Raw genomic sequence first — 25,343 nt, 5'->3', positions numbered from 1 at the left:
GAGCCCAGAAATAAACTCATATAGTCAATTAATCTATGACAAAAGAGGCAAGAATATACAATGGGGAAAAGACAGCCTCTTCAATAAATGGCCATGGGGAAACCGGACAGTTTCATATGGAAGAATCAAACTAGACTACTTAAAAACAATGTGGCCATTTAAAAACTTGACATATAAAGTATGTATATATAAACAGAAAATTAGTTCAGAAAAACAATTTGCTTTCTACCTAAGCATGATGGATAACTCTCCCCAAATGGCCTGTGTACACTAGCTGTGGGTGTGATTGCTAAACAATGTATTTATTAAGTCATTTCTAGAAAACAGTCAATTTGGTGTGTTGGTGGTAGCATTGGATGGTGTGTTTCAACCAAAGAAACAGCTTTAATTTCCTGCAGTAGTTTGCCTACTACTAGGGCACATCTTTCTATAAGTAGGTCTCCTTGACATTTTAATTAATGATTAAAAAATAAGTACACAACGTTGTGAATGTACTTAATGGCACTAAACTGAACATTTAAAATGGTGAAAATGGTAAATTTATGTTATGCATATTTTACGTGCCTCCCCCCCCCCCCCGGAAATATTCCTATGGGATAATTTACAAGTTAACAGAACTTCAGAGCTGGAATTTTCTCAGCTCATCTCTCAATGTCAACCCTGAAAAGTGTTGAGGTTGACTATGAGAGGATGTGACATTTTGGCCTTAGCCCGTCTCTTCCTAGTCTTTCCTGTTTTGCAGGCGAGGCTGGTGTGTGTGTGTGTGTGTGTGTGCGCGCGCGCGCGCTCAAGAGAAGGTCTTCTCTATCCCTTGCCCACTTTGATGCTGGGGAGAGGGCAAGTCTGTCTGTCTGTCTGTCTCTGTCTCTCCCTCTCCCTCCGTGTTTTCTTGTGTGATTGGAGACCACTGAGTAGGCAGCCGCAGTAGTCTTCCTCCTTCCTGGGGAAAGGTGCAATTTAAAGGTTCTGTCGCAGCAGGTTAAAAGACCCTGGATATTTTGGCCACTCCACTCTGCCGCCTTAGCCGGCAATCAGCGGACTGAGGGTGGGGCTGGAATGAGAAAGGTTTGGATCTCAATGAGAGGAGATGAAAGTTGCAAAAACTCTGCCCAGGTTTCCGCTCTGGATCAACTTTCCAGGTTATATGATGAACAGGTCTTAGGACTCGCGGTGGTGCATCCTCCCTCTGACTCGTGCCTTGGTTCGCCGCTCCTGCTCAGCGCCCCTGCGCTCACAGTCCCCGTACCTGCTGGGCGCGCGCCCCACCAGCCCGGGGCTGGAGCCTCCGCCGCCGCTGTAATTGCCGCCGCCACGGGGCCTGCTCCACCAAGCACATGCGCACTGGCGACGCCGGGCCGGCGCCTTCAGTCTCCTCCTCCGCCGCCTCCGGGTTCCGCAGTCACTTCCTGCAGCTGTTTCCCTGTGGGTCCGGTTGGACTGACTTTTGACAGTCAGCCTTTAGCTGCGGAGGGGGCTCGGCGGGACCACCGAGAAAGTTGCGGGGAGGGAGGCGGAGTTGAACCGGGCCGAGCTGGGTGCGTAGGACAGAGGGCGGCGGGCGTCCAGGGCAGACGCGGCGCCCAGAATCCCGGAGCGTTCCGGGGGTTCCGGTAAGTGCGGGCGATCGCGAGCCTCGGGGCATTTAGGACGAGCACAGGAGCGACGGGACTAAGAGTTCCTTTCCGGTGCGGGCTTTCCACCTGCCCTCCACGTGACAGGCTTGCGCTGCTTTTATTTATCTGTTTGTTTATAAGCATTTCACGTGTACTGTTTGGATCATTTTAGGCGTGCAGCTGCCTTGGCCCTCGCGCTTGCCCCCGCCCCGTGGGAGACCGGGGATTCCATCTTTCGTGATGGCATCCTTACGGGATTGAGGTGCGTGTGTATGTGTATGTACGTGTGTGCGCGCTCGTGTGTATGCATGCATATTTTAAGAATGTAAGGTATATGTGGGCGATGCTGAAGTATATGTAGCTTTGATTCAAATAACGTGAAAGGTTCCCTGGGATTAGGAACCGTCATAGCGGAGCCTAGAGAACATTCGCCAATCCACCAAGGCCTCTTCTCCCCCAGATTCTTCCGTTCTTTTAGGTCTTCCTTATGTGATATACCTTACCTCAACTGATTATTTTTCCATTTTCCTCTCTCATTCCTTCTCGCTGCGTTCTGATGACCTTTGAATAATGCTCACCGCCTTTCCCTCGTTTCCAGAATTCCCAATTACAGACTTCCCTAGTTTGCTGAGGTGCCAGTAACCTGTTCCTTTATTGTGTTCCCTTTCCTCAGAAGATTTCTCCAAATGAGAAAGTGGTTGTCTTTAATACAGTAAGTGAAGAGTAGGCCCCAGTCCGATCATGAAGACTGTGCTACATGATCATTCGTTTTCTTTAAATAGGGTACACTGAAGCTTTGATTTTCTTTATTGTCCCCTCAACCCCTTCCAAACCGGGATATTAACCACCATAAATCCTTCATTTATGCCACTTCAAGCATCAAATTGAATGGCTTTTATGATCCAAGGAATATTTTATTTACATCAGCTATCAAGTTAGTTTCTTTTAATCTAATGCGGTAGTTGAGCAGATCTGAGTCGCAAGTGCTTTGAGTCTCTTTATAGTCCACCATTCCTGCTTTCACTGAAGGCTTCGTTTTAGTATTTCTTTTAGATTTTTATTTTACGCTAGGTTTTTTTTTTTTTTTGCAAGTATAGAAATACCTGATGTAATTGTCATGCACAGATGCTTTTGGCAGGAGTTGACATCGTTTTGATTATTGTTAAATATTACAAGAAAGAATTTTGGGCTATCTAGCTATTCTTTAAACAGTATAAAGGTAAGATGCAATAATGGGTAAGTCTGTACTTGGTGAGAATTTTTTCTTCAATTCAGAGGATTTTATAAGGCCTTTATTTTGATGGAAGCCTGTAGACAACACTGGGGGAGACACATGCTGGTATTTCCTCAAGTGGGAGTAAACTTTCATAAAACAAGTCCAGACATGTCTAGGCATTTGGTAGCATTTGATTTTCTGTTTATATTGCTGATTTCCTTTATCCAGATGTTTTGACACCCTCCTCCACCATTTTTCTTCTGAGCTGGCAGCTTGTCGTTGCACTTTGGTATCAGTATGTCTCTGTACAGGTGGTATGTGTAGTTTTGTAATATTATGAATTATTATAATTAGGTAGTTGAACTTTAAAAAAGTGGTCTTTGTCTCCTTAGTTTCCCTTTTCAAAATATCCATATCTGCCTTTGCTTTCTGAATGTCTTTGATTTAATTGAGAGAAATAATATGGTTATAGAGACCCTGACTTTTTAAATGTTCTAAATCTGTATTGCTTTAAAAAAAAATATTCTCAGAGAAATGGACAGCATACTTCTGCTTGAGAATAAAATAATATTGTTGTTTTTCTAAATATAATGTTTAATGAGAAGTGTTGTTAAGTACTATGACTAATAATTTATGTACTTTGTCCTTTACTATATTATTTTCCCATTGCACTGATGTCCTTTGCTGCCCCAAGACCCTGAATTTAGTATAAAAGCTGTTACTTGGTTGTAATTTCCATGTGTATGTACTTATTAAATGTGGTAAAAGAGACTTCTAACTTTTCAAAATGTTCTTGGTTAATTTTAGTAAATCTATTATTGTCATAAAATGTACACATTTCTATTGCAGATGGAAAATTTCAGCAGCTTAAAATAGCCATATTCTATTGACCAAGAAAAGAGGTTTTAATAGTATTGAGAGTGAAAAGGATAGAGGATTTTGAAATAAGGATTTTAATTTGGGTTAATTAGAGTCGTGGGAACTCAAAGTGCATACTGTGGTTCATTTTGAGATACTCAGGGTTAGAAGTTGCCATCTGGGTGGGAGGCCAGAGAAATCATCGATAAAATTGAAGTGGGATTGGAACATACTGGGTCTTTTCTGAGGGAAACAGAATAGAGACTATCAGTTATTTAATAAGAAGGGGAAAGCAAGTAGTCGAAAGACTGAGGAACTAGAATTATATTGGGGCTTGTGGTAGTGTGATTCAGTATGCCATTGGACATTTACTTGATACACTATTTCATGTAGGTAATTTACCTCTAGAGGGAGAGAAAATACTCTGATTTTATAGTGGACTCATGAATACCATCTAAGGCTGTATGAGGTGGGGTCTTAAACTCAAGCTTACAGGGAGCAGGCAAGTAATATGAATATAGGCAGCAGGCTGAGTGAGGACTGAGGTGACCTAGAGAAGGCAAGCTTGGCTACCCCGGGACAGTGCCTCTCAGCACTAACTAGCTAATTGTTGCCCATGTAGGACCATGGGCCAAGTATTGCCAGATCACCCTTTTATCGAGAGGAGCCACAAATCTTTTGATTTTTAAATGTTGACTTTAATTCGATTTAAAAATGAAAGCAAAACAAAACACTGTATATTCCAAACAGAGCACATCTGTGGCTGCATGTGGCATATAGGCTGTCTGCTTGCAGCCTCTGCTCTGAGGAGTCATTGGCTCAATTATTTAAATATTACTAGTTGATCAGAAGGTACACTTTTATTTATTTTTGTCACATGGTAACTCAGATTTTTTCCTAGAGTTCCGTGATATTTTAGGTAGTTCTAGAAGTGCTGGCAGTAATCTGAGCAGTGACACTCTTTATTTCATTCTTTTTGATATCATTTGGATAGAAAGACTAGTTTGCATGGAAAGGAGATATTTGCTAAGGTTCTTTGCTGGTGGTGTTTTTTTTTTTTTTTTTTGTCTATTCATGATTATCATCAGGAGTGTTTAAGTGTGCGGGAGGGAAGGGGTCTGGACTGGGTGACCTTTGATGTCCATTTCAGCCATGTGATTTTTAGATTTAATTAGCCACGGATGCAATACTGTTAATAATGTTCCTGGGCCAGAGGGACTGCATTTGGAGCTGTGCCAAGCAAAATCAAGCCAGATCTCTAAAGCTGTTCTCAGTGGAAGAGCACTGTGTCAGTGTGGATTAACACACAGGGGCAGTCTCCTGGACGAGGTAAAAGGAAAGGAGTCCTAAAGATGGTTTGGAGAAGTAGAGGAAGGGGCAGGTGGTGTGGTCATTTACACGTCATATTGCAGAGGACACATTTTTAAGTATTTTTTTGCTGTTGATTCAGATTTGAAGACCCGACTTCTCGTCACCCACTGGATTATGCCCAAGTCTTTCCTACCCAATGATCCTCTTGCAACACGCTGGGCTTCCTCCGCCTAAGCGGCCCTCATCCTCTCCTCCTATGTCAGTGGCCGCCAGGTCTACAGGAACCTTGCCGCTTCCACCGCAGAAGCCTTTTGGGCAGGAGGCTTCCTTGCCTCTGGCAGGGGAAGAAGAGTTACCTAAGGGAGGGGAGCAAGACACTGCCCTGGAGGAGCTATGTAAGCCTCTGTACTGCAAGCTCTGCAATGTCACCTTGAACTCAGCACAGCAAGCCCAGGCTCATTATCAGGTAAGGGAAGAGGAGAAAAATCAGGCATTTAGTGGGAGAACATTTCAGGGCTCTGCCCAATTCAGAGTTGTCTCTGAAGTGACCAGTTGTGCCTGGAATAATAAGATGGCTAAGTATTAGTTTGTTTGGCTAAAAACACAATGTTCCTACTTTAAAAGAAAGCATCACTTTTCATAGGATGGCATCTCTCTCAACCTCCTACACTTAGCTGTGTGGCATTTGATAGCTTACCAGTTGTTAAATGTAAATTGTCTATGCGTGTTTGAACCTGTGATCCTAAGGAGAACAGCTGTTTGAAACATGGTGTACCAAACTCAATCCAGTGTCAAAATTGTTTAGAAGAATTAGTTTTATAAATGTTCTCTTCTAGCTAATACAGTTTGTATCAGTTCAGGGTATTCTCTGTCTATGAATCTTATGCTTTTCCTGTTGACCTCTGTCACTGCTAAGGAAAACACAGGTATCTTTCTGTAGTGAGAATAAAATGACATTGCAGTATTGAGCCCTGTTCTTCATTTTTAATAATCATACTCTGACTCCTTTTAGCCTTTAGTATGAGCTGTTACTTATTTCAAAGATGTAAAGCTTCCACCCCCATGTAGAATAACTAGTGGAAAGGACAATTTTAAAGGATGTTATTACCTAAGAACAAATGGAAAATTAAATTTTGGCTAGAAAGAGAGTACAGTATTTCTTTTTATTCTAGATTGTTTTCTGTATATAAAATTATATCCTTTTTTCGAGAAAAGAGCTCAAAGAAGCAGTTGAGGCCAAATGCCATTGAATGAAAGTGTATCTTCTGGGTCATCATTGATTTGACTATCTATTACTCTGCATGAATATCTAAAATAATAAGACAGTATGGTAGAAAGATGACTGTTACAAAGATGTTTCTTCTATTGTGCCTCTACAACTTTCTCCAACTTAAAGTTTTTATTTACTCTGGGTGTGAGTCTTTTTTGTTTTGTTTTGATCTTGAAGACTGATAATTGTGTCACTTTGTGATTGTACATCAGAAACATTTTGGTGGTGAATTGTTTTCTCTGGGGTTTAGGGGAAAACATGATATGTTACTTCTCTGGAGTAACCGTTGTTTGGGTTTGTTTTGCCCTCTGGTGCAAAAAGTTGAGTTGATTATCACCCAGATCTTGGCACGTGTCATTATTGGTTCATAAAGACCTCTTCTGGTTTTAGTTTACATTTTTTTCCTTTTCCTCAACCCATACTCTCATTCTCTCTGTGTACCACTCCCCACGACGATGGTTTAATACAGGGTCTTCCTTTGCCTGTTTTGCCATTTGGTTGGATTTGATCTATCTCAAATCCAAGACACAGTGCTAGTTTTTGTCTTCATTTGTTCCTGTGGAATATTCGGTTTTATGGCCAACGACTCACTATGAAGAATCAAGCCTGGGTTCTAAAGTTTTGATTTTTAGCTGTGTAAAGCCCCTAGTAAGCCATTAACTTGGGAGCAAACCCACTTGTGTGTCATACAAACACATAATTACTCTTTACAGAAGAGTTGTTTACTTTTATGAGGGAAGACTTGCGGGCAATGTATAATTTTAATATGTGTGCATGGATTGTGCATACACCTCCTGCCTTTTTTTCTCCTAATAGCACTTTGTAACTTTATAGACAGTGATGGATGCTTTTGGTTAATGCATAGAGAGAATTCAGTTTGAGCAGGGTCGTTGGATTCTAAGGCTTAAACTAAATAAGAAAGAGAATCAACATTTATTTAGATTTTTTCTTTTCTTCTACATTTCTGTGTGTGTGCGCTCTGAACTTTTTAGCTGACGAGTAATATATACTTAATTTCAGCTCCCTCAGTGATACAGTGAATATATAAATTAGAAAATATAAGAAAATGGAAGTAAATTTTAGAGCAATTTCTCAATAATCAGAATTTTTAAGTGGAAAAGTTGGAGGAAAAGGACAGCCTGTCATAGAAACAATTTAAGCAGCCAAAAACTAAGGAAGGTTAGAGTAGAGAAGAAGCAAGCAGGTATCAAGAGAGTGGAACCTAATGGAAAATGAAAAGTTTGGGCGTAATAAAAGCCGATTCCTAAGAGCTTAGAAGCAAAGATTTGAATGAAACCAATGTCACTGGTAATTCTTAAAGAAGAAGAAATTTTCTGCAGAGAAACAAAGCAAAGCAGTTCATGTATACAAGTACAGAGCAATTTCATTAGGATAGCATAGACGAAAGCTAATTTAGACGTAAAATCTGGATTTCAACGAGATAGAAATGTCAAGTTGAGAGAGTGTGGATCAAAGAGTAAATGAGAATAATAAACAATCAGAACATGAACACAACCTAGAGGTGGGTGAACCAACATAGAAGGAAAGCATAGAAATGTTAGCCTGAAAGATGCATCAGAGACTACACCAAGGGTACATGAATAGGCTGTGATTTTAAAAGGCTGCTAAAGACAAGAGTAAGACTAATGAGTAAGTCTTATTGCGAACCAGAAATAGGCAGAATGGCAATGATTGTAGACTAATAAAGCTAATGGCTGGTTAGATGGTGGGAGTAAAGCTTTATTTCAACTCTAAAAACCTGCTTTGTAATTTTTAATACAGAGTGATACCAAGACTGCAAATTCATTATTTCAATTATGTGTGAGATAAAAGGGGTCAGTGGTAGCTTATTTATAATCTGGAAACACATTCATGTGAGGTAATAAATCACGGTTGATTACACTACTCAAAATGTTTTAGTTAGTTGATGCCATTGTTGAAATCTCAAAGTTTCAAATTGCCCAGGGTATTGTAAACAACCTTTAGTCTGGTTTGAGTGGTGTTACACTAGAGTCTGACCATATCATGTTCCAGTAATCCAGGACACACAGTGGAAACTGCTCAATAAATACTTCCCTTTAAGCTCACTGCGATCTTTCCCTGCCATCCTTGTGTTCTTAAGTTGGGGCTGCCTTAGCAATGACCCATGCGTATCAGTGGTCATCACAGATTTAGTTTTATTCTCAGGACTTTTTAACCCAGTCAGCTTGCTTCAAAATACCCTTAGCTGTGTTTAATTTTTAATGAGGGTACATATTTTTGTGGTCTCAAAATTATGGTTTTAGTTATAATTTAAAGTAAAAACCTTTGGAGGAAAAACATGTCTTCATTTTATTAAAAATTGTCTGCAGGCTTCAGGTTACTTAGGGTAAGCCTGTCATGGAGTAACATAACACTGTTTCAGCAGTATAAATGCCCAGAGGAAGAACCACTTTAGGATGGAAGGTCATTAAGAGAAATTTAAAAAGCAAAAAGCATGGATAAATTTTGCTAAAGCATCTACATTTTAAAATAAAGTCAACCATTTTTTTTCTGTTAATTCCTGTACTCTTTTGAAAAAGAACTAGTTACTCAAGGTAAATTTTAAAAATCTGTCATAAACATAGATTTCTATTTGTAATATTTAGTAGCCAAATAATAACCTATCATAGTAATCAGGTTAATTTGAAAGAGAGATAGGGACTTCCCTGGTGGCGCAGTAGTTAAGAATCCACCTGCCAATGCAGGGGACACAGGTTTGAGCTCTGGCCCTGGAAGATCCCACATTGCTGTGGAGCAACTAAGCCCGTGCGCCACAACTACTGAGCCTGTGCTCTAGAACCCGCAAGCCACAACTGCTGAGCCCGTGTGCCACAACTACTAAAGCCTGCGTACCTAGAGCCTGTGTTCTGCAACAAAGACAAGCCACTGCAATGAGAAGCCCGCGCACCTCAATGAAGAGCAGGCCCCACTCGCCACAACTAGAGAAAGCCTGCGCACAGCAACAAAGATCCAATGCAGCCAAAATATATTAAAAAAAAAAAGAAAAAAAAGAAAGAAAGAAAGAGAGGTAGAACACGGGGAAAAAGTAGCTCTAGAATTGTAATACTGAAGGTAGTGATCTTAATTCATAATACAGAGAATGCAACTGATGTTGTCCCCAAATTTAAAGTACTGATTTTGGCACATACATTTTCATATTGATCACCCAGCTTTGGATAGCATAATCTCTAATTTCAGCTAATTTTTATGTTTTCAAAAATTTCCCATCTGATTGTTTTTCATATGAACTTGCAGTGTACTGAGAATGGTCAAAATACACTTCATTAGTGGATGAAGAAGCTCTTTGTCATCCTGTTAGCTAGATCTCACCGCCTTTCCGCCACCCAAACTGAATCCATCCCTACCTCATTTCTTTGTACTTCAGAAGAATAGATATCCCTTCTTCTGTACAAGGCTGATTCCTTATCCTGTACTCTGGATTTCATCACCTGTTGTCTCTTCTTTACCTTAGTCAAATTAAAAACATGCTCAGGTTTTTTTCCCCATGTAAATAAATATAGCAACAACAACCTTCCCTTTCTTTTTAATTCTTCTTGTTAGCAACCTTTCTTTTCTTCTCTCCTGTCCTTAGAGTTCTGCTGGGTATACTTGTCCTCTTCAGGTCTTCATTTCCCAGCCCACCGTACTCTGGTTTCCATTCCAATATTCTCGTGAAATGGTCTTTTCAAGGTCATCTGTGACTTTACAGGCCAAATCTAGCTTTCTCACTTGACCTCTTTGTAGCATCTGCACTGGTAACAGCTTTCTCCTTAAAACATTAAAAGATATTTTTCACAAAATAATGCCTATAGAACAAAGTACTTATAATGAAAAGCAGTAATCACCTGTTCTCCCTTCCTTATCCATCCCCTACCTTTTCTTTCTTCTCCATTCTTCTTTCTACCTCCCATCTTGGATTTGCTGTAGTTTTATTTTGACACTATCAAGGTTTATCACATTTTTGTTTATTCTATAATCAAATTAAGTTTCCCATGCTTCATACTTGCAGGTTGATTCCAACTGTTGAAAATTGATATTCAGCTTTTGCATTATTTACAGTAGGGAAATATTCACTGCAAAGCTGTTTCTTTCTCTTTGTTTCCAATGTCATGATTCCATGCTACTTAAAAGAGGTGTTCAGATGGGTAGCCCTTTCTTTTAAGTCACCAGTTACTCAAAATCATGTCCATTTTAGTTTGCTTCATATGTGGATTATAACTTTGAAATAGCTTTTTGTTTTTCTTTGAGTTTCTCACACTTTAAAAAAATATACAGAGAAGAATCTTATGCCTTAAAAAAATCTACTAGTTTCTTAATCTTTCTGTTTATTGTTTACAGTCCATTTCACTTATCTTCATGAAACCCACTGATTTCCTGTTCTAATTTGGACTAGATATTTTACATTTGGATCATGACTTCATTGTGTAGATTTTTGTATTCCCTATAGTTTTTCATTGCTTTTCTTTTCTCCTTTCTTTTTCTTACGTAATGTATTTTTTATCATATCCTCATTTTCCCTTCCAACTCTTGATCACTCTGTCTATTGTGTGGGATCCTTCCCCCGACCCCGCCTTCTGGATCCCTCTATCTTCTTGCTCCAGTCTCAACTGGTTGCCCTCTGGCTTTGCTGCACAGCTGTTAATTTTGAACTTCTCTTCATTACTCTATGGCTTAGGCTACTATTTCTAAATATACATGTTTTCTTTTTTTTAATCTTGTTTTGTTGGAGTACATCTTCACCTTACTTGAAGGAAGAAAGGATAAATATAAATTTATATTACAACACATCTCTCTCTTTAAAGTGAGGGAGGGACTTCCCTAGAGGTCCACTGGTTAAGACTTCACCTTCCAATGCAGGGGGTGTGGATTTGATCCCTGGTTGGGAAGCTAAGATCCCACATGCCTTGCGGCCAAAAAACCAAAACAGAAACAGTACTGTAACGAGTTCAATAAAGACTTTAAAAATGGTCCACATCAAAAAAAATTTTTTCAAAAAAATAAAATAAAAAATTGATGGAGTGATGAATGGGAAATAAATTTTTCTGAGCCTTTGTGTTTCTAAAAATGTCTGTATTATATCTTCATATTTGACAGTTCAGTTCCAGGCTGAAAATTATTTTCCTAAGAATGTTAAAAGCTATACTGCATTTTTTTGTGTTTGTGTATGTGTGTGTTTTGTTTTGATCTGTTTTGTTTTTTGTCTTCCTAATGTTGCTGAAGAGAAATCTTATTCAGATTTTTATTCTTTTGTGGGTGACCCAATTTAATTTGGAGCTTTTTTTTTCTGGAAGTTTTTAGGCTTTCTTTTTATCCTTGGTATCTGAAATTTCACAATGATGGATGTGTCTAGGTCTGGGTCTCTATTCATTTGTCCCTGTCAGCACTAGTGGATCCTTTCAGTTTGCATACTCCTGTTTCTCTTGAACTCCGGGGAATTTTCTTTGGTACTATTTCCTTGATAATATTCTTCTCTATATTTTCTCTCTCTTTTTTTTTCCCAGTAATTCTTTTAGCTCTATCTTGGATTAGCTGGATTGATTCTTCATACTTCTTATCTCTTCTCTCTTATTTCTTTAATTTCTGAGAGATATTCTTAAATTCTAATGCTATGTTGAATTTTTTTTTATTTTGACAATCATATCTTTAATTTTTAAGGATCTTTTGATTTCTTATTATTTTCTTTTCTAGCATCTGTTTTATAGGATATTAGTTAAGAACATGAAATCATGGACTTTGGGGTTAGACTAGTGTTCAAGTTGTAGTCTTACTACTTACTAGATGTATGATATTGAAAATATTTCCTCATTTCTCTATGCCTCATGAAGATGATGATGATAATGGTGATACTTATACCTGCAAGTTAGTATGTTTAAGACATTTAGAACAGTTCCTGGTACCTGAGTTAGTCTTTAATTGTGTTTAGTTGTCCTAAGGTGCAGTGGAGCATGTTGGTATGGGCTCTGGAACAAGAGTGTCCCCAGCTCGGGCATTTACTTGTGGCTTTGGGCAAGTTTTATTTTATTTTATTAACTTTTTAATTTGAGTAACTTTTTTTTTTACGTCTTTATTGGAGTATAATTACTTCACAATGTTGTGTTAGTTTCTGCTTTATAACAAAGTGAATCAGTTATACATATACATCTGTTCCCATATCCCTTCCCTCTTGCATCTCCCTCCCTCCCACCCTCCCTATCCCACCCCTCCAGCTGGTCACAAAGCACCGATCTGATCTCCCTGTGCTATGCGGCTGCTTCCCACTAGCTATCTACCTTACGTTTGGTAGTGTATATATGTCCATGCCTCTCTCTCGCTTTGTCACAGCTTACCCTTCCCCCTCCCCATATCCTCAAGTCCATTCTCAAGTAAGTCTGTGTCTTTATGCCTGTTTTACCCCTAGGTTCTTCATGACATTTTTTTTTCTTAAATTCCATATATATGTGTTAGCATACGGTATTTGTCTTTCTCTTTTTGACTTACTTCACTCTGTATGACAGACTCTAGGTCTATCCGCCTCATTACAAATAGCTCAATTTCATTTCTTTTTATGGCTGAGTAACATTCCATTGTATATATGTGCCACATCTTCTTTATCCATTCATCCAATGATGGACACTTAGGTTGTTTCCATCTCCAGGTAATTTGAGTAACTTTTAACTTACAAAGCACTGCTAAAAAATTTCTGAATGCACCTCATCAGATTCTCCAAATTTAATATTTTATATAACTGCAGTGTAATTAGCAAAATCAGGAAATAAACACTGATAACAACAATATTATCTAATCCACAGACTGTTTACATTTCACCAATTGTCTACTAATGTACTTTTTCTGATTCCAGGATCCAATCCAGGATAAAATTTTGCATGTAGTTGTTATGTATTCTTTAATCTGGATGGGTTAAGTTTTTCTATGCTTTTTACCATCTTGCAATTTTTGAAGAGTTGTTTTGTAGAATGTCCCAATTTGGGTTTGTTTGTTGTTTTCTCATGCTTAAATTCAGGTTATGTGGTTTTTTGGACAGGAATACCATAGAACCAAGGTTGTGTCCTTCCCAGTTCCTCATATTGGGAAGGACATGATGTGAATATTTTGCATCACTGGTGCTGTTAACTTTGATCACTGGTTAATGTGGTGCCTGCCAGGGTTCTCCTTTGTAAAGTTATTATTTTTCTTCTCATGTTTAATAAGTATCATATGGGAGGATACTTTGAGACTACATGAATATTTCTCATTATATTTTTACTCAGTGATTTTGGCATCTATTGATGATTCTTCCCTGCAACGATTATTACTGTGGTGTTTGCCAAATGGTGATTTTTTCTGTTTTAATCATTCTTTCTACATTTATAGTTAGAATTTTACTTTAAAGAAGAACTTTTTTCTTCTTAATTAGTTAATTAATTAATGAATATCACAATGGATTATGGATTCTTTTTTTTTTTTTTGTGGTACGTGGGCCTCTCACTGTTGTGGCCTCTCCCGTTGCGGAGCACAGGCTCCGGACGCGCAGGCTCAGTGGCCATGGCTCACGGGCCCAGCTGCTCCGCGGCATGTGGGATCTTCCCAGACCGGGGCACGAACCCGTGTCCCCTGCATCGGCAGGCGGACTCTCAACCACTGCGCCACCAGGGAAGCCCGGATTATGGATTCTTATTTTATTCCAGGGATATAAACACTTACTATAATTTATTTTGATGTTTTAACAGTTTCACATTTGACCAGTGTGTGTCCCTTCAGGCTGCTGCTTATGTTCTTTTGATATGTCTCCATAATTTTTTGCATAGTTCCTTACTTTCTGACAATACAAAATATTCCAGGATTTTGTTGTACCTTCCCCATGCCAAGCATTTCTTCAAGGAGCCAGGTTTCTTTTATTGGAGAATGGTATTTAGAAACCAAAATCTAAGTGTTAGGTGTGCCCTTTGGTACTGGAGTGTCATTGCTTCTAGATCTTCTCATGACAGAGCTAGTAATATATATATATGTATACATACATTTGTATTTATCTATATGTACACATATTGAAAACTGAGTTCAGGCTGATGCTTAAAATTTCAGTACAACATGACAGTGTTCATTCCAGCTTTCCATCTTATCTTAATGTTTAACTCCTTTCTTTGATACTGAGAAACCTGGACTTTCATTATTCACAACACAGACACACACTCACTCACTCACAGTACACATAAAGTAGTTCAGGGATTGATAATCTATGTCCTTTTGAAAAACAAGCCTACTAATGAGAAGAAAATATTTGTGCATTGTTCTTTTTGTCTTTAGCATTACAGTGTGTAGTTAAAATACTGTTTTACAAAGTTACTTAGTTTATAAAGGTGCTACCTGCTAGGTTTGTCCTTTGTAAAGTTACTGTTTTTCTTTTTGTGCTTAATAAGTATCATGGGGGCCATACTTTGAGACTATGTGAATATGTGAATAGTTTTTTTCTTCCCTCCGCCTTCAGTGCAGTTATGTTATTTATTTTTTTCATATAGTTAGGCTTATTTCTGCTTGTATGTATTTCATTTTGGGTCTTCCCCAGTTCTTGTTGGCTTTGATTCTTTTTCTAAGTCTGTAAAATGTTAACATAGTTCTAAAAGTCAGAATCATACATAAAGGTATATTTAGAAAAGTGTCACACCATACCATCCTTTGTAGTCCATTTTCATTTTCTTATTGTTTATACTATTTAAAATGATTTTACCAGCCTGTTTGGTTATTTAATGTTTTACTGTCTGGTTTGTCAGTTTTTAATGGTATCCCAACAGTTGCCTATTGCAGAATCAATAGCTTGTTCTACTTTCCTGTTTCCTTTTTCTTCCCATTTTTTGTTGCATTATTTCCTGTATCATAATGTATAATATTTGAACATTGATCTTTCACCCTCATCTTCACCTTTTATATAGTCTTTGATACAATTAGACATATAAAAATACATACCATCAGCCCTTTTGCTGAAGTTTTCCCAGTCATTTCTTTGTTGAATGAAGCTCTAATAGGTTTCTGAAGAGTGACTTTTCAGTATTGAATTCCTAAGGTCTTATATATTTAAAACTGTTTTTCTACAGTCTTGACACTCGATATAGGAAGAGTTGGCTGGACATAAAATCCTTGTTTCACACTTTATTTTTTTTTAAATGCTGCTCCATTATTGCCTTTTTTTGCATATTGTGGATGCCATTCTAATTCTTTTGCCTTTGTAAGTTATTTGATCTTTTTGCCTGGAGAGCTTGAGGACTTTTTTCTTTTTCTTTGAAGTCTCATACCTTTTAAAAGATCTACCCCAGATTTGACTATTCTGGGTTAATTTTCCCAGATACCTGGTATGCCTTTTCAGTATGTAGATTCAGATCTTCATTTACTTTTGGACAATTTTAGACAATTTTGGACAATTATAGTTTCAAATATTAGTTTTTCTTTTTTCTTTTTGGCCATGCTGAGTGGCATGTGGGATCTTAGTTCCCCACCCAGGGACTGAACCTGCACCCCGGGCACTGGAAGTGTGGAGTCTTAACCACTGGACCGCCAGGGAAGTCCCTCAAATATTAGTTCTGTTTGATTGTTTTGCTTTTCTTCTTCAGGGACTTCAGTTTTACTTAAGTTATTCCTTCTTTACTTGTCTTCACTTCCATTGCTTCCTCTCTGACCCATTAAAATTTTTTCTTTGTATCATTTTTATTTTCTTGACTGCTTTTCTGTCTTTCTTCAATGCCTCATTTTACATTTTCATTTGAGTCTATTCTTCTTTGACACTTGTATTTACTCCTCATTTTTGACATAATTATCTTTTTCTTTCCTGAGTTTAATTTTCCTTCTTTTCATTTCTTGTTACGTTTTGCCCATTTTTCTTTGTACATTTTGAATTCCTGACTCAAGGTGATTTTTTTATATCCTCAAAGTTTTGTTTGAATACTATATTTAATTCAGTTTGGAGTGTTGTTTTCTTCTGTTTTTTTTGTTTGTTTGTTTGTTTTGTTTTTTGCAGTACACGGGCCTCTCACTGTTGTGGCCTCTCCCGTTGTGGAGCACAGGCTCCGGACGCGCAGGCTCAGCAGCCATGGCTCACGGGCCCAGCCGCTCCGCGGCATGTGGGGTCTTCCTGGACCAGGGCACGAACCCGTGTCCCCTGCATCGGCAGGCGGACTCTCAACCACTGTGCCACCTGGGAAGCCCTCGGCAGGAGGACTCTCAACCACTGTGCCACCAGGGAAGCCCTGTTTTTTTTTTTTTTAAGGGGTGGTTCATTTACTGAGATGTATTGATTTTTTTGGTAGTAACTTTGTATAGAATTGATTTGTTTTTGTCTATTCATTATGTGGATTTTGGGTAGTTTATGAGATTCTTAATTCTTAATGGCAACCTCTTCTATCACTGTATCAAAGTCCAGTTCTTTAATAACTTGTGAGTTTTTTTTTTCTTTTACGGTGGTCAGGAGAGTGTTTGCATGTCCTCTGATTTTTGCTTTGTTCTGTTTTGTCCTGAAGGATGCTAACTTTTCCTGTTTTGCTTCTTTTCCCCTTCACCTGCCAGTTGCCAAAGGGTGCCTCTCCCTTCCTTTTTTCTCCTCTAGAAGCCACTTTGAAGATACCCACTTCAGATCATGTGTACATTTAAGTCCCTCTCCAGCAGTCAGTGAGTGGATCGTGTTTTAGTATTTATAAAAATTAAGGGATTTACTTTTTCTAGTCGTGGTTATAAAGCAATTTTAGGCCTGCTGCTAGCTCCCTCTTTTCTCTGTCCTTCAGTTTTTACTGGACTCCTCTTGCTTACTGTGAAGGCTTGTGGCAGGAGCATGAGTGATTACTCACTGGGATTTGATGTTTTTTCTTTTTCACTTACAGTTATTTTGGAGTCTGGGCATTCTGTGGCTTCTAGTTGTATGGAGGACATGGTTTTTGTGCAGTTTTATTTGTTTTTCTTATTGTTCTATATTGTTCATAAAGGATATGTGTAGAAATGCAAATCTGGGCAGCCTCTACCTAGCTGTCTGAAAGCTCTTGGGCAAATTTTTAACTCTCTGAACTTAGTTTCCTCATATGTAAAATAGGGATAATAATTATACCTACTTGATAGGGATTTTGTGAAGGTTAAATGAGATAATATTTATGAAGTGTTTATAATACTGCCTGTCACATAAGTGCTCAGAATTGTTAATTGCCATTATTATTGTTATGTATGGATGCAATATCTGCTCGAATACTACTGTGGATACTGCTTTGGAAATAAAATGCTTGACACTCTCGGAAGTTGATCCCTCCTGTAGTCCTGTGTACCTCATCTTCTTCTGCCTTTTTATGGACTATGCTTCTATAGCTATGCTTTAGCTCCTGCATCATCTGTTCTTTTGTTTTTATTGACTTCCTCCTGTTGTCATGCAAAGAAGCCTAAGCCATCTTAAAACAAATCTTCTGTAGACCTATTTCCCCTTCTAACTCTGTACCCTATTTCTCTGCTCCCTGTCATGGTAGAAGTCTTCTCTATAGCTAGCTACCTATATGGGTTGTCTCCATTTTCGCATCTCCCATTCTCTCTCTAAGCCACTTCATATGACCTTTTATCCCCTGCTACTCTACTGAAGTGGTTTTTACCAAAGTTATTCTTGACCTGTGTCTTTTCAAATCCAAGTATTACTTCTCTGTCCTGACCTGTGAACCACTCCTTTTTTTGTTGGTGTTTTAAAATCATTTTGAAGTCCCTCAGGCATAAAAAGTATTTAATATAATGAACATGTGTATTTGCCATCTAGGTTCAAGAGTGAAAATTATCAATTCAATTGAAGCTGTGTCCTTTCCCAACAGTAGATGCTCCTATGCTCCCAGATGTAGCCACTATACTAAGTTGGTATTTATTGTCCACGCCCCCCACTTTTTTGTACTTTTGCTACATATGTATCTTCCTATAAAAAATGTAGTGGTTTTCATATTTTAACCCCCAGATTAAAATGATTACTCTTACGTATCTTCTTTTCCAACATGTTCTTTTTATTCAGCATTTTGTTATGAGAATCATTTATGTTGACACACATGGCCTAGGATGTGTATTTTCACTACAGTATAGTGTTACATTGTATGAACAGTTTATCCATTATCCTGTAGTTGGACACTTAAGTTGTTTCCACTTTTCAGTGGTTACAAACTGTCAAGTTGTTTCCAGTTTTCACTGGTTACAAACCGTCCTTCTGGGAACATTTATTATAGGTACCTCCTTATATGTATGTTTCTGTTTTGTAATACCTGGAAGTAAAAGTTCCTGGGTTAATAATGTATATACCTAGACTCTTCTTTTGAAACACCTTGTTCTAGACTTCCATAATGCCACACTTCTCTGGTTTTCCTTTTACTTCATAAACCAGGCATTCTCAATCTCATTTTTCTGGATCCTCATTCTCTACTGCACTATATTGTATCATCCTAGGGCTTTGTCTTTGGCTCTCTTCTCTGTCTTCACATTTCCCATGATCTTTATCAAATGCGATCCAGTCATGTAACTGCTTTGCTTAAAGTCATTCAGAGGCCCCTCTACTGCCTCTAAAGTCTGAGTTCTGTATCATGGACAAAACCATGAATAATTAACTCCCTGTGTATATCAATTCCTACCTCTTTTCCAAAGGATCCTGAAGACCATCTCTCCAGCAGACTGGGCCTTTGCTCACACTATTTCCTCTTTCCCAATTTTCTTTCCCCTCACTCCCTACCTGCCTAGTAAACTTGCTCATTTTAAAAGATAACTCACACGTCCCCTTTTCAGGGAAGCTTTCCCTGGCACACTCAGGCAGAAGTAAGCCATTCCTTCTCTGTGTTCTCCTAGCAGTTTGTTCCTTATCTCCACTATAATAGTGATTCATTTATCTAACAAATATTTATTGATTGCCTACTATATGGTAGAAACTGTTCTAGAAATTGGGGCTCTACAAGACAGACAAGGCCCTTATTTTCAAGGAGTCCACATTCCAGAGGGTAGGAAAGAGGAAAATATAAGCAAACATTATTTCAGATGGTGACAAGTAGCACTATGATAAAGTGAAAGCAGACAGTGTGGCGGTGTGACGGAGAGTGTGTGTGGGGAGTGGGTTTGGGCAATGGGGGTGACACCTCAGGTTGAGTGAGATGCTGTTTGAGTTGAGACCTGAAAGATAAGAAGGAGCCAGCCATGTAGAGATTGGAAAGAAGAACATTCTAGGCAGAAGGAATAGCGAGTACAAAGGCCCTAGAGTCCATGTGTTGGGCATGTTTAAGGAACAGCATGATGGGCCGTGAGGCAGGAACGTGATGAGGAGGAAGGGGTGCTGTGTGAAATCAGTCCGAGAATAGACAGGACCAGATCAAACAGGACTTACAGGTAAGAGTTGTGGATTTTAGTTTGTGTGTAGTGGGAGACCATTGGAAGATTTTAAGTGAGAGGTGACAAGATGTGACTTATGTCTAGAATTGTCAGTGTGGCTTATATGAGGAGAACGCTAGGGGGATGAGAGTGTAGAGCAGAGACCGTTAGGAGGTGCTGCCTACTACAAGTGAAAAAAGTTGGTAGCGTGGAGTATTGTGGCATTTGAGTGTCCATGGAAAGAAATGGAATGACTTAGGAAATATATTTTGGAGGTAGGCTGACAAGACTTGCTGATAGGTTGCATGTGTTGGCTTTAAGGAGGGATGGACTCAAGAAAAGGACCCCTCGGCTTTTTTTGAGTAACTGGGTGGAGAGTAGGGCCATTTACTGACATGTGGGTGAATAGTGGTGGTGGCACTGATGAGAAAGTTCTGTGGTGGGGAGGGAACCCAAATTTATGTTTTAGATGTTTTAAGTTGGATATGCCTCTTAAGAATGCAATGTGTGGATCGCACGAAGGCAGTTGGGCATATGGCTCTGAAGGTCAGGGATTGTCTTAGTCTGTTGGGGCTGCTATAAAGTTACATAGGCTGGGTGGCTTAAACAACAGACATTTATTTCTCACAGTTCTAAAGGCTGGAAGTCTGAGATCGGAGAGCTAGCATGCATGGGTTCTGGCGAAGTCCTCTTCCAGATTGCAGACAGCCTTATATCCTTATATAGAAGGATATAAGGATATCTCCTTATATCCTTACATGGTGGAAAGAGGGCCGGGGAGCTCTCTGGCCTCTTCTTTAAAGGGCATTAATTAGGCTCTACCCTCATGACCTAATTACCTCCCAAAGGTCCCACCTCCAGATACCATCCCATTGGGATTAGATTTCAAAATAGGAATTTTGGAGGGACACAAGCAATCAGCTCATAACAGGGATGGAGATAGGTAATTTTGGGAGTCGCCAACTTATTGATTATATTTTAAAGCTGGGAGACTGGGTATAACAACCTAGAGTTTGCATATAGATGGAGATAAAAGAGAGCTGAGGGTAGTGCATTGGACGCTGCAGCATAGAGAATGAGAGGTAGGGAGGTAAGAGGTAGTCATAGAAGACAATAGAAGGAGGGAGTATGAATAGTTTGGTGCTTCTTAGAGTGAGAGCATAATGACAGCACAGATGTGACTGTTGTATTTGACTCCTGGAGATCACTGTGACCACGGTAAAAGCACCTTTACAGCATTCCAGTGGCCAAAAAGTGGAACTTAGCTCATTCCTTTAACTGCTTACATATCTGTCTCCTCCTCTAGACCATATGCTAGTCCTATTTATTTCTAGGGCTTAGCATGTAGTAGATGGTGAATAAATATTTGTCTACAGGTTTGGATTTTACAGTGCAATTTAAAGAATAATATACGGTTTTACCCTCATTTAGAATGCTTTTAGACCACTGACCCTTCCCACCAGTTTGTATCAGCTCAGCCATAAACTTGTGACTAATAAATTAAACGAAACATGATGAGAGAGGAAAGCCATAGAGGTTCACAGTGTATACTGAAGCCATCATGCTGTACTGAAAAACGGCCTTGCTTTGGATTCAGAAGGCCTGCCTCAAGCTCCGGCCCCACTGCTAGGCCTCCTGAAGGTGTTGGGGGCAAGTTCCCCGCACTCTCTGGATTGCAGTTTCTCAGCTGTCATATGTGGATAACATTAACAAATTCCTCTTACAGGATTTTTGTGAGTGGCAAATGAGCTAATGCATATGAGAGTTCTTTGTAAGTAAAAAGATGCTCTGTAAGTGCTATTTTTGTAAAAGTAATTGGATTACCCATTTCATTACTGACTTATAAAGTAGATTAGATCAGAGTGTCATAAAATTCATATTTAGGCGGTGGCATATGAATGGCAACAAGTTGGGAGAGGACACAGATCTGGAAAATGTGGTACTTTTCCAGAAATATATAGGAAATTAATGTCTTTTGGCTTTGTTCTCTTATCGTTCCCAGATAAATTTAATCATTCTGTTAGAATCAAAGAGTAGACTCTTCTACTTTAAGATGTAATAATCAAATCTAGCTAGCAGTCTGTTTATCCCACTGTTGCATATCTCTGAAAGAATAAAATTTATTTATTAATAAATACATTAACTCAATTTGACAAATTTTCCTCACAGTGATTTCTCATCTCGTTTTACTTCTAGGGTAAAAATCATGGTAAGAAACTCCGAAATTACTATGCAGCAAACAGCTGTCCTCCTCCTGCCAGAATGAGCAATGCAGTGGAACCTGTGGCTACTCCAGCTGTTCCAGTCCCTCCGCAGGTGAGACATGTGTGTCAAGGTGGGTGCTGTCCTGTGCACAGATGGTCATGGGTAAAATTTGTTGTCTATGTGCCCATCAAGGTACAGTTGAGCAAATATTCCTAAAAGGTCCTACTTAGTGCTTTTAACTCCTTGAACTCCGTGGTGCTGGATTTAATGCATGCAAAAATCCATGAATCCCAAGATTTCTCACTGGCTTTGGTTATGGTGCATGAAATGATGAAACAAAATTATTTCATGAGTCTTCCTCTATGCATTTCTCAAAATTCTGGGTTATATGGCCCTGAATGTCTAGGCGAAGCCCTGAATGAAAGATTTTTAAACATTTATATCTCTATTGCAGTTAATCCCATTGGCTTTATATTTTGCTTTCCAGCAAGATCAGTTTCTTGAGGCTGCCCTTTTCTTACCTCTATGCAGAGAGCCTGTATAAACTCTTTCTGGACTTTGGTATCATGACACACACTTGAGAGCCAAGTTCCTTTCACTCTTTGGGAGATAGATCAGGTGCTTTGAGGCAAGATATTCCTGTACTTCAGTAGCCTCTGAAGTATGGATGCTACTCTGTCTTTGAAGTATTATTTTTCTATAGGTCATAAATAATAATAAATAATAATCACTTTAATTGAGTACTTACTGTGCCAGGTACTATGCTAAGCACCTTTCATGCATTACTTCATTCAGAGCTGGACCTAGGGTGAGATGAGGGATGCACTTGACTTAGGCACAGAATTTAAGAGGGAGCCAAAATACTCAGTAATCAAGATAAATAATGTGATATTTTAAAAATTCAAAATTAACGTGAAAAAGTCAACAGTGAACAAAATGTCAAAAACTTAAAGACAGAATAAGTGTTATTAATTTTCCTTTTGCCTTAGGCAGCAATGTGGCTTGGCATGGCACTGTTGCTGATCCTGTCTTTATTTAAAAATTTGATATTTTGTTCCTCATTGATTTTTTTGCAATAAGTTTGATTGGTAAAAATATTCCATTAAGTATTTTTTAAATTCTATTTATTTATTTTTGGCTGCATTGGGTCTTTGTTGCTGCACGCGGGCTTTCTCTAGTTGGCGGCAAGTGGGGGCTACTCTTCGTTGCGGTGCACAGGCTTCTCATTGAGGTGGCCTCTCATTGCGGAGCACGGGCTCTAGGCACGCGGGCTTCAGTAGCTGTGGCTCGTGGACTCAGTAGTTGTGGCTCGCAGGCTCTAGAGCACAGGCTCAGTAGTTGTGGTGCTCAGGCTTAGCTGCTCCACGGCATGTGTGATCTTCCCGGACTAGGGCTCGAACCTGTGTCCTCTGCAGTGGCAGGCGGATTCTTAACTGCTGTGCCACAAGGGAAGCCCCCCATTAAGTATTTTTAATCCTGATTGCTGAGTTTTTTGATGCTCCCTTAAATTGTGTGCCCATGGCAAGTGCCTCCCTTGCCTCATTCTTGCCCTGGGTCCTGACTTCTTTTAATGTTTGCAACAACTCGGAGGTATTGACCTTATTTCTCAAAGTATGATCCATGGGCCAGCAGCATTAGTTTCACCCGGAAGTTTATTAAAAGCCCAGGTAAACTACGTAACTTGTTCATCGTGTTACAAATTTTATAAAGTGGTGGAGCAATGATTTCTCTTGACCTTAGACCTCTACTGCTAAACACCATGGTATAATTTTACTTTTCTGAGTGTCAGTTTTTCAGTACTTACAGTGTGGATAGCAATATCAGCTATTCATGTCCTCATGAATTTGTGGGGAAAATGAGATATGTTAAAAAGAGAATCAGAGGGGCTTCCCTGGTGGCGCAGTGGTTGGGAGTCCGCCTGCCGATGCAGGGGACGCGGGTTTGTGCCCCGGTCCGGGAAGATCCCACATGCCGCGGAGCGGCTGGGCCCGTGAGCCATGGCCGCTGAGCCTGCGCGTCCGGAGCCTGTGCTCCGCAATGGGAGAGGCCACAGCAGTGAGAGGCCCGCGTACCAAGAAAAAAAAAAAAAGAGAGAATCAGAGGACAGGAAAATACCCAGAGAGATCTTCAGGCTGAGTAGTTGTCACAGTGCTAATACCTGAAGGCTGCTCTAAAAATGGACACCTACTTCCTGTTAGGGACTGTTTTCAACATGCTCCACCCTCCTGGGCAAACAGCCTTAGGCTTCTTTCATAGCATAGCCCTTTGTGATTTTTGAAAACAGTTATCCTGTCCCCATAAAAATCTTCCCTTCCAGGTGAAACAGTGCTATTTCCTTCAGCTGGTCCTGATATGATATGCTTTCCAGATTCTTTATTGTATATTTTATTCTTCTTTAGCCAAAATCTAATGTGTCATGTTTTGTTAACCCAGTAATACTTACTGAGTTCATACTATTTTCCAGGCACTGTGTTAGGTTTCCCTTAACTCACTGTTTCCCAACCTGAATACAATTGTCTGGATCTGCTGGCTATTTCCCCCCTAATTATCTTATATCTGTAGCTAATTTACAGACTCTGAGGACAGGGGCTCATTTTTTAAATACATGTCTGTATATCACTTTTGCATTAGGTAGCAAGCCCTATAAACAGTAGGCATTCAGTAAATACTTGTTGATGGATTCTGGGAGGACTTTGTTCTTTCTGGTAATGTGATTTTAGGCCTTACCTGTACTGCCCTAAATCTTACATATTGGGTTTTTAAACTTCTTTTCTAAAATTTCTTCAATGGAGATAGCAATGAGGCATTCATCAGTTTGGTACACAGGTGATTGTAATGCAAAACCATGATTGCCTCCCAGCCATTTTTTCTTTTTTTCTTTCTGGAATGAATTATTTCCTGTCCTTATAAAGCTGAGTGTTCGTGGTCATGCCATAACGTTCGGTTATTTTTCAACTCTTAGAAGGAAGGAACTTTGAGGAGAAGAAGAGAATAAAGTGCACATTTTAAAACCTTGTTTCTCGTGTCTTTGCTGTCAGATGAGCTCCTTTAAGCCAGGAGGCAGAGTGATTCTGGCCACAGAGAATGATTACTGTAAGCTCTGTGATGCCTCCTTCAGTTCTCCGGCTGTGGCCCAGGCTCACTATCAAGGGAAGAATCATGCCAAGAGGCTGCGGCTGGCGGAAGCTCAGAGTAACTCATTCTCGTAGGTATTGCTCTTTTCTCTTAGGCCAGCGTGTTATGTGAGACTAACTGTCTCTAGAGAGAAAAGAGTTGAAAGGGATCCTTGTTTAGAAGTCTTACTCTTTTAAAATTTCTCTTCTCCAGAGAATCCTCAGAGGTTGGTCAACGGCGGACCCGGAAAGAAGGGAATGAATATAAGATGATGCCTAATAGGAGAAATATGTATGCAGTACAGAATAATTCAGGTATTCTGTGGATTTCCACATACCTTCACTATGTTCTGCAAATGGTCTCCTCTATTTTTATTTCCTTTAATGGTAATAGATAGCCCTGAGAATTTGGGGTTAGC

At 39.3% G+C, this 25,343-nt stretch overlaps 1 protein-coding gene across 4 annotated transcripts in view; it reads left to right on the top strand.

Moving 5' to 3' along the window:
- Positions 1-1,512: 1,512 nt before the first annotated feature.
- The window catches only part of ZMAT3 (zinc finger matrin-type 3), a 33,083-nt gene continuing 9,252 nt past the window's right edge, over positions 1,513-25,343 (top strand). For 2 of the 4 annotated variants that reach the window (XM_081235140.1, XM_081235137.1), the window contains exons 1-5: positions 1,786-1,875; positions 5,138-5,464; positions 21,803-21,922; positions 24,850-25,016; positions 25,139-25,239. In XM_081235140.1, the coding sequence (XP_081091266.1) occupies positions 5,195-5,464; positions 21,803-21,922; positions 24,850-25,016; positions 25,139-25,239 (658 nt within the window). In that variant the 5' untranslated portion in view covers positions 1,786-1,875; positions 5,138-5,194. Of the gene's footprint in view, positions 1,611-1,785; positions 1,876-1,914; positions 3,144-5,137; positions 5,465-21,802; positions 21,923-24,849; positions 25,017-25,138; positions 25,240-25,343 lie in introns of those variants that run through there. The other 2 variants (XM_081235138.1, XM_081235139.1) reach the window with 2 other exon arrangements.

This window comes from Mesoplodon bidens, assembly GCF_964165515.1.
Source record: "Mesoplodon bidens genome assembly, chromosome: 5".
In the NCBI taxonomy this organism is placed as follows: Eukaryota; Metazoa; Chordata; class Mammalia; order Artiodactyla; family Ziphiidae; genus Mesoplodon; species Mesoplodon bidens.
Note: the sequence above shows the minus strand (reverse complement) of the source record. Positions and strands in the feature narration are given on the sequence as shown.